The 17723-nt window shown below is 37.8% G+C and overlaps 1 protein-coding gene across 1 annotated transcript in view; it reads right to left on the bottom strand.

The window, feature by feature from the left end:
- The window catches only part of LOC128643194 (vomeronasal type-2 receptor 26-like), a 58662-nt gene extending 41718 nt beyond the window's left edge, over window positions 1–16944 (bottom strand). The window contains exon 1 of the mRNA XM_053696178.1: window positions 16833–16944. Within this exon, the coding sequence (XP_053552153.1) occupies window positions 16833–16944 (112 nt within the window). The remainder of the gene's footprint in view (window positions 1–16832) is intronic.
- Between the last annotated feature and the right edge of the window lie 779 nt (window positions 16945–17723).

The raw sequence follows: 17723 nt of genomic DNA, 5'->3' as shown, positions 1-17723 counted from the left end.
CCAATAAACTCAAGTTTGTCGTGGGACCCTCAGACTTTTCCTCAGCCACCAGTATTCCAAATTCATCTGCCACCTCCATGAAGGCCTCCATCAGCTCAGCACACACTGTTGACCCCTCCAAACCCACAAACAAAAAATCGAGGAGCCCGAGTGGACGATGGAACCAAACCCCCAATCTTTGTTTAACCATCCATTCAACAAAACAACTTAACTTTTCAAAATATGAACATGAAATTGAAAAGCCCATGGGAAGATAAAGATCCACAAAGTACGATCCCTCAAAAAAGCAACCCAGTAAGTGATGACACCTTGGATGTACTGGCAAGAGACGAAAGGCAGATTCAACATCAACCTTTGCTATCAAGGCTCCCACTCCAACCTCATGCACCAACTCCACTGCTTTATCAAAGCGTACCAAGGGGGGGCAGAGTTAATCACCAAAGCGACTAGACATGTTCTACAGTAGTTCCTGGCTCTTATATCTAATTTTGGGGGTCATTCTGTGAATATATGCCTTAAACTTCTATCAAGAGACCCACCTCATCATTAAGACTACTGAAAGTAATTTTTAATAGCGCCACATGCAATGGTGTCTAAGCACAGTCTGAGCTGCTTGTGTGCTATGCAGACCATTGACGACTGGGAACACAAGTCCCTGCAGTTGATAGATGACCACATTGGCGACCTAATACAGCAGATAAGGGAAGTTTTCTCAAAATTACTTAGGCATGCTGCAGATCGCTGCCTCGCACCTAACACAACTACACAATGCCCACGTGGACCCGAGGTGAGCAAGGCCAGCCGCGAAGCTGTAGATGCGGTTTCTAATCCTGCGGACTTGACAAGGGATGCCCTTGAATTGGAAGCCCTCAAATTTGGGAGTAGCGGCTGGCTTGATTTGGGCATACGAGTTGGAATCCACCATAATGACCCAGGAGAAATGGTAGCGCATGCCGAGATACCGGACATTGCCCTGAACAGCGGGAGACTCAAACAGGATGGGGACTTTCTGACTGGTCTCTGTACAGAAACAAATAGGATGGTGCTCAACCCTATTGCTTGTACTCTTAAGGGGTTGAGAAAGCAGCGGATTGTTCGATACAGGGGCAGATTTGAACTTCTCACTAATCTACAGCGCAACACAAGTCTCTTTATACACCAGGTCTGGAGTAGGTTAATCATGCACTGTATTGAGAGAAATATTGAGGCAAAGGGCGTAGGGTGATCTCCTTGTTGTTTATCCCTTAGCCCATACATTTGTTAGGTGCATTAACTAAGCAGTCAATATATTACTATATTTAATATGTGTGATTACCTATTAATCTGACTTATAATGTAACCCTTTAGTCAGGTTTGCTTATGCATGAGTTCTATGATTTCTATTTACATGTACCGTTAACCTTACTCCTATTACCCCAACTTCATAGAAGTCTATTTTTTGTTGCTGTTTGTTTGTTTTATTTAAACCTTTATACTTGACAGTGCTGATTCTTATGGTCCTTACTGCTCATTTACTATTTTGTATGTACAACATTCCTGTCACATAACTAATATGGGCAATATTAGCAAAACTGTTTTGTTCTTAACCTAGTTAAAGTAACCATATTATCTCTGTGCTTGTGGATATAGGTCAGTCTGCACCTTAAATATGATTATAATTTAACCATATATACTTTCACTATAATATTTAGAAGTTTCTTATACTCCTTAGAACTACTCACAAGTGTAATTAAGTCAAACTCTGTGTTGGGGCTGGAATTTAAGTTTTCAATCGCAGAACTACATGAAATTCTGAAATAATCCTATATTAGCACTCAAATATATTGTACTCCTAACCCATTTAGGGAATGCTAGAAGATATACACTTTAGTAGATGGGGGATTGATAGTAAATTGATATGATATCTAGTATAGCTTCCAATTCACGCCACTATTTGGGAGAAAAAGCTTAGATACAGATTTATTTGTGAAGCAGGACTCATTCGACTTACTATACATTTAAGATTTTTGCGATATTCCCTTATAAACTCACTTGAGATCATAGAAAACCCAAGGCTGCAATAATAGCCCTGCACAAATACTTATGACTAGGGTTTTGTTCTCTTGTTTATATATACTATATCGTCAGTTGAAACAGCTTTGCACATTTTCTTTTGCACACTAAAGGTTAACCCCTTAATGACCACAGCACTTTTCCATTTTCTGTCCGTTTGGGACCAAGGCTATTTTTACATTTTTGCGGTGTTTGTGTTTAGCTGTAATTTTCTTCTTACTCATTTACTGTACCCACACATATTATATACCGTTTTTCTCGCCACTAAATGGACTTTCTAAAGATACCATTATTTTCATCATATCTTATAATTTACTATAAAAAAAAAATATAAAATATGAGGAAAAATTGAAAAAAACACACTTTTTCTAACTTTGACCCCCAAAATCTGTTACATATCTACAACCACCAAAAAACACCCATGCTAAATAGTTTCAAAATTTTGTCCTGAGTTTAGAAATACCCAATGTTTACATGTTCTTTGCTTTTTTTGCAAGTTATAGGGCCATAAATACAAGTAGCACTTTGCTATTTCCAAACCACTTTTTTCCAAAATTAGCGCTAGTTACATTAGAACACTAATATCTTTCCGGAATCCCTGAATATCCCTTGACATGTATATATTTTTTTTTAGTAGACATCCCAAAGTATTGATCTAGGACAATTTTGGTATATTTCATACCACCATTTCACCGCCAAATGCGATCAAATACAAAAAATCGTTCACTTTTTCACAAATTTTTTCACAAACTTTTGGTTTCTCACTGAAATTATTTACAAACAACTTGTGCAATTATGGCATAAATGGTTGTAAATTCTTCTCTGGGATCCCCTTTGTTCAGAAATAGCAGACATATATGGCTTTGGCGTTGCTTTTTGGTAATTAGAAGGCCGCTAAATGCCACTGCGCACCACAAGTGTATTATGCCCAGCAGTTAAGGGGTTAATTAGGGAGCTTTTAGGGAGCTTGTAGGGTTAATTTTAGCTTTAGTGTAGTATAGTAGACAACCCCAAGTATTGATCTAGGCACATTTTGGTATATTTCATGCCACCATTTCACCGCCAAATGCGATCAAATTGAAAAAAAAGTTAAATTTTTCACAATTTTAGGTTTCTCACTGAAATAATTTACAAACAGCTTGTGCAATTATGGCACAAATGGTTGTAAATACTTGTCTGGGATCCCCTTTGTTCAGAAATAGCAGACATATATGACTTTGGCGTTGCTTTCTGGTAATTAGAAGGCCGCTAAATCCTGCTGCGCCTCACACGTGTATTCTGGCTAGCAGTGAAGGGGTTAATTAGGGAGTTTGTAGGGAGCTTGCAGGATTCATTTTAGCTTTAGTGTAGAGATCAGCCTCCCACCTGACACATCCCACCCCCTGATCCCTCCCAAACAGCTCCCTTCCCTCCCCCACCCCACAATTGTCCCTGCCATCTTAAGTACTGGCAGAAAGTCTGCCAGTACTAAAATAAAAGGGTTTTTTTAAAAAAAAAAAAAAAATTTTTTTAGCATATTTACATATGCTAGGGTGTAGGATCCCCCCCTTAGCCCCCAACCTCCCTGATCCCCCCCAAAACCGCTCTCTGACCATCCCCTCTGCCTCATTGGGGGCCATCTTGGGTACTGGCAGCTGTCTGCCAGTACCCAGTTTGCAAAAAAAAAGTGCTTTTTTTATATTTATTTGGCTTTTTTGCTGTAGTGTAGCTTCCCCCCCCACACAGACAAACCCCCCCACACAGACAAACCCCCACCACCTTGCTGATCTTTTTTTTTTTTTACAAATATTAAGGTATTTAAACATTTTTATTAACACATTTTCTGTAGTGTAGCGGTTCCCACCCGCTCCCTCCCCGTGCACGCGCCCGCCCCCGCCCTCCCGTGCACGCGCGCGCCTCCGTGCGCGCCCCCGCTCATCCCCGCCCACGATCCCGCCCCCCTGCACATAACCAGGGCCATCGATGGCCGCCACCCGCCTCCCGGTCCGGCTCCCACCCACCAACGCAGGGAACCACCGATCTCCGGTGCAGAGAGGGCCACAGAGTGGCTCTCTCTGCACCGGATGGCTTAAAAAAGTTATTGCAGGATGCCTCCATATCGAGGCATCACTGCAATAACCGGAAAGCAGCTGGAAGCGAGCAGGATCGCTTCCAGCTGCTTTCCAAACCGAGGACGTGCAGGGTACGTTCTCAGGCATTAACTACCTTTTTTTTGAGGACGTACCCTGCACGTCCTCGGTCGTTAAGGGGTTAAATGATATTATGTTAATATATACACTAGTTACAGAACTATATAAAACCCTAAAGGAATTCTGTATTCTTTTTAACCCACTGGGAATTAGAATTAAGATTGTGATAGTCATATTCATTTATTTACTAAACTTATAGCTGGAACCTCAAGCTTCTTGCCGCTGGGTATAGGACCCGTACTCACGTGGCAGCTTTTCATCTTCTACACATTTATACAAAATAGCTTAGGTCGGACAGGGATATAACTAGATGAGGATTAATTCCTTCTTGGGTTCATTATGTTTGTACCCTGTTATTTTATCAAATATTTACTCCCAGATACTACTGCTACATTTAACCCCACTAAAATTGATATGGTCAATGTTATTTAATAATGGCGTGGGATAGGCCAGTAGGTCCCAATTGGAAGTGACTTTGTCACTTTATGAGTGAGACACCTGAATATTGTTACTCTCTACTTAAGGGAGATATATATGACGACTGCAAGGTCTAAATTCCTAGATCTTTGGACATATAGGAGAACCTTGGTTCAGTATATAGTTGTATTTTATTCAAACATTAGTTTTGTTATTTAAATAAGAACAGTTTATATCAAGTTCATTTTGTACAAGTTGGTTATTTCATTACTCTGTTTGACATTTATAAGCCTATCCTTGAAGATCTGCATACAGTGTGCTACTGCACTTAGCTTATATTACATAACTATATTCCATACAACTTATACCAATAACTACTCATACCAGCCCCTGAGATTGACCGGCCATAATATACAATGTATTTGTATTTGTATATAATGCACCCCTAGAATAAATATGCATTTGGATAAAGTAGGTCATGAATTTTCACTATTTTACACAGGTGGTTAAACGCAGACCAAGTTTCTCTGGGGTCAATTTGTTCACACCCTGATAGCTAATGATATATGTAAATGCAGTACTTAATAAGTTCAGCAATATTCCCATTACAGATATAACCTAGTTCTTAGCGAGCTCTACTGACTTATGCAATGGGAAATATAAAAAATCACGTGATAAGTTCTAGATACCAACTGTGACCACAAGAGGGGAGTCTAAGATTAGTTACAATTTGCTATCTGTAGCAGAAATACATAATCTTATAGCTTGTTCTATTTAATTATCCTGGTCTATCTCAAGATTCCTAACCCTTAGATTTTAGATCTGTTATAGATTCAGCTCTCTGGGAGGTATATGACCATCATTCCTTCAGCACTTTGATCAGTATATAACATACATTGTTTTGTCCATCATACCTAGTCTCTTACATTATCCCAGCTATAATAAGTTAAATAAGTTACCTTATACCTAAAAAACAAAAAATGGTGCACAAGATTATTGTCCTACTCTCTAAAGCTACTACTCCATTATAAGCATGGTCTCATATAACTAAGATTTTAATTAGGTGCACTGTGTACATTCCCTAATAGCTAAAGATACCTTTAATTCAAGAGTAAATTTATTCTAGTAGTCCTCCTACTGTTACCAAAAAATAGGATATGTCTGAGCCTAGACTTTATATAGTAACCCAATGATACATATCTGTGTTCTATGCATTATGTTTTGGTCCTTATCTTGCACAATTTTTTTTTACCTCTATTAGTATTATTATACAAAACTAATCTCTCCCCCCCCTCTCGTTTACTAGGTAGGCATGGGAAAATGCATCCCTTAGAAAGTATGTGAGAGGCCTGGCCCACTGTTGAGGGATACCATTCCACTTTTGTTTTATATGTGTTAATGGAGAAACGCAAATGTATAGATTGTTTATTATAAAATGAGGTACTCATATTATATGTTTAAGTTTTACAAACAGACTATTTCATCTTGGGATAGCTCTACACTTATAGATATTGCATAGTCCTACAATAATTTTTTGGTATGTTATATCTTGTTGCATTTATGTTGTCCATTATCATTTATGTATTTTGAGACATGCTCAGTTTGACAACTGCAACTGCATATTGAAAGTCTGTATTTCTTAAATACCTCAATAAAAATTATTTTAAAAAAAAGACGCGTACCAGACCGCGACCAGTTCAGGGTTAATACCATCATTGACTGAAGCCCCTTTTGGATAAGATAAGTTGTGGATCATGCAAAATTGCCCCTTAGCTTTCTTAGGTACTACCCCCAAGGAAGAGATACTCAAATTAGCCAAGGGTGTCTCCCGAAAGGGCCCTGCCATCCTACCCAAAGACACTTCTTTCGACAATTTTACCCACAACACCTCCGGATATTCCTTTGCAGATTTCAAGTTCCCATGCACCGTTAATTTCCCCTCCTTCAACAAACGGAATCCAAATCCCAGAACTAAAGCCAGTTAATTTAACTTTGCATCATGTAGTCGGGACTTCACTTCACCGTACCGTTCTAACCACGGGACCATCTTTACGACCCTCACTGGGGTCTGCGCCCTGTAGACCCACTTCTCCCATCTTACCAATCTGTATACCCCGCCTAAAGCACTTGAAGAAGGCGTGGGCTCCTCCGCAACTCAAACATTCATGTTTATACTTACACGAATCTGCAAAACTACATCGCCCATCATTAAATTGGAAACAGAGTCATTTTCTGATTGCCACTGTGGTGCTTGCTCCCGCTCCCCCACCTGCACCTGTTCCCCTCCACGAAAGGACTGCCACCTCTTAGTAGGGTCATCATTTCTAACCAAATTCCCATGTCGGGATCGTCCCACCGCGATCCTCTGACAAAATTGCTCACCGTATTGCCACCAGGCCATGCCCCCATATGTCCTATAAGCTGCAGCAATTTCATCAAAATAGCAGAACAGCGCCGATTCCTGTTCTGGAAATTTTTCCCCTATCACGCTTGCCAAGATGCAGAAAGCTCAAGACCAATTACTAATCATCTTTGGCAGCTTCCTATACCTCTTTTAGTGCTCCTCTTCTTCCTTCTTACCTGGCTCTCCTTTTGTGTCCTCCTTAATCTCCATGAACTGATCCATGGAAAGCTACGAAAATATTTCCAAAAATTCCCACTTCCAAATCTTTTCCTTGATCTCCTGGGTTAAATGAATACCCTGGATATAAAATAATAAGCGGCACCGGAGACTTATTGCACTTAAAAGAAATTGGCTTTATTCAGGCAAAAGGATCCTTTACAAAGCAGTTACTGTGTGACAAATTTGTGCCATAGAATTGCACTCCATGAACAGTTGCTTACGCGTTTCAGCCCTTGTGGCCGTAATCGTAGCCATAGTTCACAATCACCTTTACCTCTTTATACACCTGTGCTAGCATGTGATTGGGTAAAATCATACCTGGGGCGCAATTCTATGAATGGCTACAAAACAAACTTATTTGTCTAAACCATACTTAATGTTTATATTCAAAGCACTTGCCGTAAGAACTTGTTATTAAGAATAGTAACACAATATAAACTTGCAAAGTTAGTAAATTCAGTTTAACATTTTGTACAATGAAATAGTCATGAATAGACACTCTTATTCAGTTTGCAATAGTAAATTAATCTTTAGCTTATTTACGAAAGGTCCTCTTTGACTATAATAGTAAAAGAAAAGAGGGAAGTACACTTTTATTTATAGGTACAAAAACTCTATATACAGTGATTTTCTAATTTTACCCTTTATTTTCTTTAATGCTTGAGGCCCCAATCATATAAAATCTTTGCTAAACTCATATTCAGTTGCTTGTACATAATCCCAAATGTCAACTGTCTATTTACCACATTTTAAAGGGATATTGAAATAATTACACACTGACTTAAGGAGTAACATTGTAGTTTATTAGGTTACTTTAAACCACAGAGGGAATCTAGTAATAATTCCTGGATACACCGATTATTCCCAAATGTTGATAATGTCATATTCAGAATTTAACCCTGTGGGAATTCTGGTTTTTAATCGGTGTATCCAAAAAAACTTCCCTCTTGGCTAAGAAACTATCTCGGTCCCCTCCTCTCTTTTTATTCTTTACCTGCTCTATTATGGTCCATTCTAGTGAGGCTGCGTTTTTGTTATGGAGGGTTTTAAAATGTTGTACCAGAGGGGTTGTAATTTTACCTGCTTTTATGTTTGTGATGTGCTCTCTGATCCTATCACGTGCTTCTCTAGTGGTGAGACCAGTATATTGCACCCCACATAAATTACATGTCAAAAGGTAAACAACATACCTACTTCTACAGTTTAGGCATGAATAATGCCTAAATTTTTCTCCAGTTACTGTGCTTGAAAAACCCTCATTGCTAGGTTGTAAATGACAACAGGCTATGCATGATGAATAACTGCATTTATAGACCCCATTGTGTTTAAGCCATGATGAGCTGAGAATTTGTGTAGACGGTAGCTGGGTCGGAGCTACCATATTTCCTATTGTTAGACCCTTTTTGAAGGCATACCTACACCCTTTTGTTACAATATGCATTAGTTCATCATCCACTTTCAACATATGAAAGTGTTTGCGTATGATATTACAAATCTCTTGGTATTGAGAACTGTAACGGGTGACAAAGGTAACACCTTCAAAAGTTTTCTTTTTCTTTTTATTTGTTGCTTTGGTTTGTGCCAGAAAAGTATTTCTATCCATCAGGGTAACTTAGTTGTTAATTCTTGATATTTCTTTCCTGTTATAGCCCCTGTTAACCAATCTAGTTTCTAAATCCTGAGCCTGTCTTTCATATTCTTTCTGTGTAGAGCTATTTCTTTTTAGCCGTACAAATTGTCCCTTCATCACTGAATGAAATACTCTCCTAGGATGACTGCTCTTCGCATGTAGAAGGGTATTACCGGAAATTGGTTTCCTATACACCTGTGTTAATACTTTAGTATGTACCCCTGTTAGTGTTACATCAAAAAAGTTTATTTTGGTATGTCCAAATTCAAAAGTAAACTTTATACCTGCTGTATTATTGTTCAAGTCTGTAATAAACCTCTGAGCCTCCGATTCCTCTCCTTCCCAGATGATCAAAAGATCATCTATGTATCTTCTATAATATTTAATCCTCGTCCTCCAGGGGTCATCACATCCATAGATGTGGGACAGCTCAAACCAACCCATAAATAGGTTGGCATATGAGGGCGCAAATTTCGCCCCCATAGCTGTCCGACATCTCTGGAGGTAATGTACCCAAACAAAGGCGAAGAAATTATGCGTTAATAGAAATTCAGTTACTCTGAGGATATACTGACAGAACAATGGGGTATAATTAGTTAGTCTCTTTAAGAAAAAAGAGATCGCTTCTAGACCTTTGGCATGAGGTATACTTGAATAAAGCGAGGTGACATCGATGGTCAACCAATTGTACCCTTCCTGCCAATCCAAGGTCTCCATTTCAAGCAAAAGTTGCTTGGTGTCCCTTAGATAGCTCTGCAAGCTCTGCACTAAAGGCTGCAGGATTGCGTCCAACCACTGTGACAAGGGCTCCAAAATTGAGCCAATGCCACTAATAATTGGACGTCCCTTCACATTGGACAGGGATTTATGCACTTTCGGAAGAAAGTTGAATATAGGCATCACTGGTGATGCCACATAAAGAAAGCTACAGGTCTTTTTGTCTAGGATCCCTGCTTCTCTACCATCGTCTATCAAATGTGAAAGCTCATGCTTAAATTTGTCAGTGGGATCCCTGGTGAGAGTGGTATACTGGTCATGGTCTGAAAGTTGTCTGGTTGCTTCTCCTAAAAAGAAGTCTCGATCCATGACAACCACAGACCCTCCCTTCTCAGATGCTCTTATGATAATGTTGTGGTTCTCTTTTAGTCCTCTAAGGGCTAAAGATTCTTGTTTGCTAAGGTTCTGATGTGTGGTTTTATCCATTACATAAGCTAATCTAGTCAGATCTCTTTCAACCCTTTGTTGAAACTGTTCTAACACCGCCCCTCTGCTGTGAATTGGATAGAATTTTGAGTTCCCTGAAAGAGAGGGACCTGATTGTATGGTTGATGTGTCATTAGTATACTCATTTTCATTATCTAGTCTCTCTAGTGACTCCAAATCACAAACTTCTTGAAAGCTTAGCTGTGTAGTTATGTCTGATATGGCTATGTCTTCATCCCCTTGTGCAAATTCAATTGCTTCTTCACTGTTTCTGGCATAATGTTTTCTTAATGTTAGGTTTCTGATCAACCTATTGACGTCTACTATGGTTTGGAACAAGTTGAAATTATCAGCTGGAACAAAGCTGAGACCATAGTTTAAAACTTTAACTTCCAAATCATTTAAAGTATACGCCGATAGATTGATTACAGAATTTATATATATTTCGTGCCTGATCTGCCCCTCCTCGGGGGTCGTGGGGGTTCTTCCTTCAAAATACCCCTTCCTTTTATACCTTTTTCCCCTCCCTTCTGGTACGCTTGGGACCCTGGAAAAAACCTGTGCTACCTCTGTGTTATCTTGTTCTTTTGCTAGCTCTGGTCTGGTCTGATTTTCTGTCAGGTTACTAATGGTAGATACTTGGATCCCCCTTTCTACACCTGACTCTTCTTCCCCTGAGGTAGAACAGTCTCCTGAAGACTCCGCCTCACTTTCATTGAATGTGACTCTTTTTGATTTATTTTTATTTCCTTTCTTACCTGATTTTTTCCCTTTGGGAAAACGTTGTTGATCATTTTCCCTTCTATAATTTGTTCTTAATTTCCTATTCCAAATGTAAATTTTATTACACTCATAATTAGATAAGTCCCTCAAATATTTGTCATGTTTTATCTCCATGATTAGTTTTTTGGACTCAGCTAAAGAAAACTTCAATATAGAATCATATTTTGCAAAAGAAATATCCTTACTCCTTACATTCAATTCTATTTGTAATATATCAATATCTTTTGAAACAGAGGCTAGCATTTTGGTTTTATATTCTATTAGCATGCCCATGAGTTTTAATGAGCAATCAGATAACACTCCATTCCACACTCTTACAAAATCATCATCCTCTACTATAAAGGTTGGGAATTTATTGACCCTTAGGCCCCTGGGAATCATGCCGTTAGTAATATACTTCTGTAGAGTCCAAATGTCCCACTTTAATATAATTTCTTTATCCAAAAGGGATTCCATTTGTTCAAACAGTTTGTCAGTGTGAAGGTAGAATATTCCGAAGAGAAAACATTTTCAATGTCCCTTGTATTTTGTGTACGTTCAACAGCAGTCTGCAAAGAATAAAACTTTTCAAAATGGCTTGTATTGTCACTTGCTGGACTATCTATAATTGCCAATAGAACTATATATGCCTTATGAACCTAGTTACTGCTTGGGACTGAAGTTAATGTGCTCAACACTAATCTGCAGGAAACCAACTGCGAAAACTGTAAAGTCACTTGTTGTGTAAGCACTATATTACTAAAGTCCACATAGTAGGGAGCTAAAATGTCATTCATACACTGTTCAATGATAGAATTGAGAACAGGAAAGCGCCTGCTGACTCACCCGGCTGTCCGTTGGTACTTTGCTTTTTCAAGACAATGCGGTATCGAGAGCGGCCCGTCCACGGGGGGTATCCTTGATCGGAGGAATATCACTTTACCGGTAAGTAAACCTGGACTTCTTTAAACAAGCCTCCTGCCCGGTACCTAATCCCCTCCTGGGCCTGCTCCTCACTTCACCGCTCGGCGTTCAGCGTCTGTCATCTCCTGAAAGCACCTGTCAGCTAGCCACACCTCTCCCTCTCGGATGCTCCTGCCTCCACAGGTGGGTGTTTGGTGAGTGCATCCACTAGATTCTGTTTTGCCGTAAAATCTTCCGTGCCTGCTCGATTTCTGGATCAACTGGATATAAAGTAATAAGCGGCACCGGAGACTTTTTGCACTTAAAGAAATTGGCTTTATTCAGGCAAAAGGATCCTTTACAAAGCAGTTACTGTGTGACAAATTTGTGCCATAGAATTGCACTCCATGAACAGTTGCTTACGCGTTTCAGCCCTTGTGGCCGTAATCGTAGCTATAGTTCACAATCACCTTTACCTCTTTATACATCTGTGCTAGCATGTGATTGGGTAAAATCATACCTGGGGCGCAATTCTATGAATGGCTACAAAACAAACTTATTTGTCTAAACCATACTTAATGTTTATATTCAAAGCACTTGCCGTAAGAACTTGTTATTAAAAATAGTAACACAATATAAACTTGCAAAGTTAGTAAATTCAGTTTAACATTTTGTACAATGAAATAGTCATGAATAGACACTCTTATTCAGTTTGCAATAGTAAATTAATCTTTAGCTTATTTACGAAAGGTCCTCTTTGACTATAATAGTAAAAGAAAAGACGGGAAGTACACTTTTAATTATAGGTACAAAAACTCTATATACAGTGATTTTCTAATTTTACCCTTTATTTTCTTTAATGCTTGAGGCCCCAATCATATAAAATCTTTGCTAAACTCATATTCAGTTGCTTGTACATAGTCCCAAATGTCAACTGTCTATTTACCACATTTTAAAGGGATATTGAAATAATTACACACTGACTTAAGGAGTAACATTGTAGTTCATTAGGTTACTTTAAACCAAATAGGGAATCTAGTAATAATTCCTGGATACACTGATTATTCCCAAAAGTTGATAATGTCATATTCAGAATTTAACCCTGTGGGAATTCTGGTTTTTAATCGGTGTATCCAAAAAACTTCCCTCCTGGCTAAGAAACTATCTCGGTCCCCTCCTCTCTTTTTATTCTTTACCTGCTCTATTATGGTCCATTCTAGTGAGGCTGCATTTTTGTTATGGAGGGTTTTAAAATGTTGTACCAGAGGAGTTGTAATTTTACCTGTTTTTATGTTTGTGATGTGCTCTCTGATCCTATCACGTGCTTCTCTAGTGGTGAGACCAGTATATTGCACCCCACATAAATTACATGTAAACAACATACCTACTTCTACAGTTTAGGCATGAATAATGCCTAAACTTTTCTCCAGTTACTGTGCTTGAAAAACCCTCATTGCTAGGTTGTAAATGACAACAGGCTATGCATGATGAATAACTGCATTTATAGACCCCATTGTGTTTAAGCCATGATGACATATGAAAGTGTTTGCGTATGATATTACAAATCTCTTGGTATTGAGAACTGTAATGGGTGACAAAGGTAACACCTTCAAAAGCTTTCTTTTTATTTTTATTTGTTGCTTTGGTTTGTGCCAGAAAAGTATTTCTATCCATCAGGGTAACTTGGTTGTTAATTCTTGCTATTTCTTTCCTGTTATAGCCCCTGTTAACCAATCTAGTTTATAAATCCTGAGCCTGTCTTTCATATTCTTTCTGTGTAGAGCTATTTCTTTTTAGCCGTACAAATTGTCCCTTCATCACTGAATGAAATACTCTCCTAGAATGACTGCTCTTCGCATGTAGAAGGGTATTACCGGAAATTGGTTTCCTATACACCTGTGTTAATACTTTAGTATGTACCCCTGTTAGTGTTACATCAAAAAAGTTTATTTTGGTATGTCCAAATTCAAAAGTAAACTTTATACCTGCTGTATTATTGTTCAAGTCTGTAATAAACCTCTGAGCCTCCGATTCCTCTCCTTCCCAGATGATCAAAAGATCATCTATGTATCTTCTATAATATTTAATCCTCGTCCTCCAGGGGTCATCACATCCATAGATGTGGGACAGCTCAAACCAACCCATAAATAGGTTGGCATATGAGGGCGCAAATTTTGCCCCCATAGCTGTCCCACATCTCTGGAGGTAATATACCCCCTTAAAGGCGAAGAAATTATGCGTTAATAGAAATTCAGCTACTCTGAGGATATACTGACAGAACAATGGGGTAGTGTTAGGTTTAATTGTAACTTAGGTTAGGAATTATTTTACAGGTAAATTTGTAATTATTTTAACTATTTTAGCTATTAAATAGTTTTTAACTATTTAATAGCTATTGTACCTGGTTAAAATAAATACAAAGTTAACTGTAAAATAAATATTAATCCTAAAATAGCTATAATATAATTATAATTTATGTTGTAGCTATATTAGGATTTATTTTACAGGTAAGTATTTAGCTTTAAATAGGAATAATTTATTTAATAAGAGTTAATTAATTTCGTTAGATTAAAATTATATTTAATTTAGGGGGGTGTTAGTGTTAGGGTTAGACTTAGCTTTAGGTGCAGACGTAGGAAGTGTTTCCCCATAGCAAACAATGGGGCTGCGTTAGGAGCTGAACGCGGCTTTTTTGCAGGTGTTTTTTTTCAGCTCAAACAGCCCCATTGTTTTCTATGGGGGAATCATGCACAAGCACGTTTTTGAGGCTGGCCGCTTGCGTAAGCAACTCTGGTATCGAGAGTTGAAGCTGCGTTAAATATGCTCTACGCTCCTTTTTTGGAGCCTAACGCAGCCTTTATGTGGACTCTCAATACCAGAGTTATTTTTATGGTGCGGCCAGAAAAAAGCCGGTGTTAGCTTTTCGGGTCCTTACCGACAAAACTCTAAATCTAGCCGTTAGGCAGCAATGTTTGCAATTATGTATAACATTGCTATAAACACTGTTGCAAACACTGCTGACAGATAGCTAAAAATATATGCACACTCTTGTGCTCACCAATAGCTACTTTTTATAAAAGGACACCAAGAGGACTAAACACAATTGATAATAGAAGTAAATTGGAAAGTTGTTTAAAATGTCATGCTCTATCCAAACAATTGAGGTATCATTTGACTTCACTGTCTCTTTAATACAAATAAAGAAAAAATGAATTAAAAGAATTACTTACTTGCCCAGGCATATGTTGTACTTGTCCTGGAATATATTGTTAAACCTAATTTGTCACTACTATATTCTGCTTATTGTACACTGATGGCTGTGAGTTTGAGAGAAACCCTGTCCTGTAGCTTGTTAATAATATTAATGCCTAGATCACTGTATTACAATTATTTTTTCTGAAATACCATTTGGGACAACTTGTATTTTTTATCAATACATTGTATCTCATATGCTATTGTATTGCATATATCTGTCTAATGATCGTAGCCTCATCTCTATGTCCAGTTATTGGTTCCCTGTTTTGTCTATATGGCTCCCTACAGTAGGTGCCTTAGGAATTCTCTGTGCTATAATGTAAAATGTATCAATGTATGATGCATATTTCCAGTCAAGGGTTTTGTTGAGATCTAAATCATAACGACCTCTATACTGCCGCAAGTCACGCAGTTTGTATACTGACATATTTATGAATTAAGAGAAAAATACCAATGGCACTACCTGAATATTTTCAGAACTGTCAAAATCCTCTATTTGGCAAAATATTATAATATATGCCTATCTTGGATCTCAGTTGCTATGTATCAAGTTAAGGTTTATTTATTAAATCAGTAGGTAAAACCTACTACAAAGGATACATATACTCAGCACTCTGGGTCCTTCTTTGACACAAAATAAAAATTCTTATTGAGGTGTATAGTTCAGAAATTAAAATGATTGGTGCAACTTAAAAAACAACTTTATTTAGACTTCTTTAAAAATGGGAACATCATAAAAGCAATCTCTTATGCATAAGGATACCCAAGTAGCACTATAATAGCCTTGGAGCTTAATATTAGAGCCTTTAATTGGCAGTAATGTGATCCTAAATCCCAAAAGGGAGAGTTGATTGACTATTCTAGGTCCTTTATGGATGTCAACAAGAAAATATATACTAAGTCTATGACATTCTATTGGTCATGAGGAAAATTGAATAATAACAATCTACTCAGAACCAGAGTAAAACTTTGCCCATAAGGTAAAAATTAATAGAATAGTCAGACAAAATGCAGGAAAAGAAGGAAAACAATATGAAAGTATGATAATGTTTTTCACTACACATACTGAGTTTATATTACAAACTCTACGTGTCCACTGTCCCTTAAATGTGCAGAGATGTCTAATGTGATGTCAAATTAATCTTTTATAAATAGTAGTAATATATGAGACAGTGTCTTTCTCTTTGTCTTTCTCTCTGTTTTGTTTTTTTCACTCTCTCTCCCAGTTTCTCTCTGTCTCTCTCTTTCTCTCTTATCTATGTTTCTCTTGGTTTCTGTTTGTATAATTCCTTCTTCCTTCTCTCTCCCTCTTTCTCTTTGTCCCTCTGTTTTACTCATCTATTTCCCACTGTGTCTCTTTCTTTCCCTCTTTCTCTCTTACTACAATGGTGAGCAGCAAAATAAAGAGGAAGCCTAGTTTATGGTCACTATAACAATGTTTATTGGCTGATGTCATCTGTCCACATGAACTTTGCTTTGTAAATGGTCACCATTTTCATTGCATTTCAGTATATCATAACTACTATATTGGTGTCATGGCTATATTTCTGTGTTATTGCAATACATCACAGATGAACAGAGAAGTTAGTTACCCTTAGTGGAAGATTGCATTCAACAATATAGAAAGAGGATAACTGAAGTTCCTTTACGTTTAAGGGAAATTAAGAAAGAATGTGTTAAAAACTTCTCCAAGCAGTATAACTACATCAGGAATAAGATATAAGAAGGTAAACATAGAATATAATCACTCTGTAAATTACACATTCCTGCAACTTAATATTTTTTTTAATGTGGTTACCTGATGAGTTTGCAATTTCACCATCAGAACATGGTACACAATAAAAACAGCAAGATGGTTTTCCAGTCTGAGGAGCTTTCCTATGACCAGAAGAACAGATCTCAGTGCACATGGAAGTAGGAGTCTAAAATCAAAATAAAAAGTCAAATGAGGTCAAGTATGGTTAAAGTGATGGTAAATTCTAGTGTTTGTGAAATGCTAGGACTTACCATTGGAACAAATAAAGGGGATGTTCAGTCGAATAGATATAAAGGTATAGGTATATACACACACACATATACCTGTATATATATATGTATTTACAATAAAAATTACATTATACTGTTAGTGAAGAACATTGAAATGTTAAATATGTACAGTAAATATACAGTAAAACACATGAAGGCTTAAATACATCTGTGCACACACATATATATATATAAAGTTTGTGATGTCTTAATATAAAAAGTTCAATGAAAGGTGAAGGGTCTCTGCTAAACCTCAAAGGATGTCCACTTACTTCAAACAACCTCAACCTCTAACCCTCACAGGATAGAAACTCTCATATGGTAGTTTTCAATTGGAACATGTATCCCTTACAGGTGCTAGGACATAAAACAGGATGCAAAAAACACAGTCACCTAGATTACGAGTCTTGCGTTAGCCTTAAAAAGCAGCGTTGAGAGGTCCCAACGCTGCTTTTTAACGCCCGCTGGTATTACAAGTCAGGCAGGTACAGGTGTACCGCTCACTTTTCCGCAATTTTCGCATACCGCAAATCCCCTTACGGCAATTGCATATCCTATCTTTTTAATGGAATTTTCCTAATGCGGTATTACAATTGCTTGAAAAAGTGAGCTGTAGACCCTCTCCTGTCCAGACTCCTACCGCATTTAAAAGTCAATAGTTAAG

The sequence above is a fragment of the Bombina bombina genome, chromosome 1 (genome assembly GCF_027579735.1).
Source record: "Bombina bombina isolate aBomBom1 chromosome 1, aBomBom1.pri, whole genome shotgun sequence".
NCBI lineage: Eukaryota > Metazoa > Chordata > Amphibia > Anura > Bombinatoridae > Bombina > Bombina bombina.
Note: the sequence above shows the minus strand (reverse complement) of the source record. Positions and strands in the feature narration are given on the sequence as shown.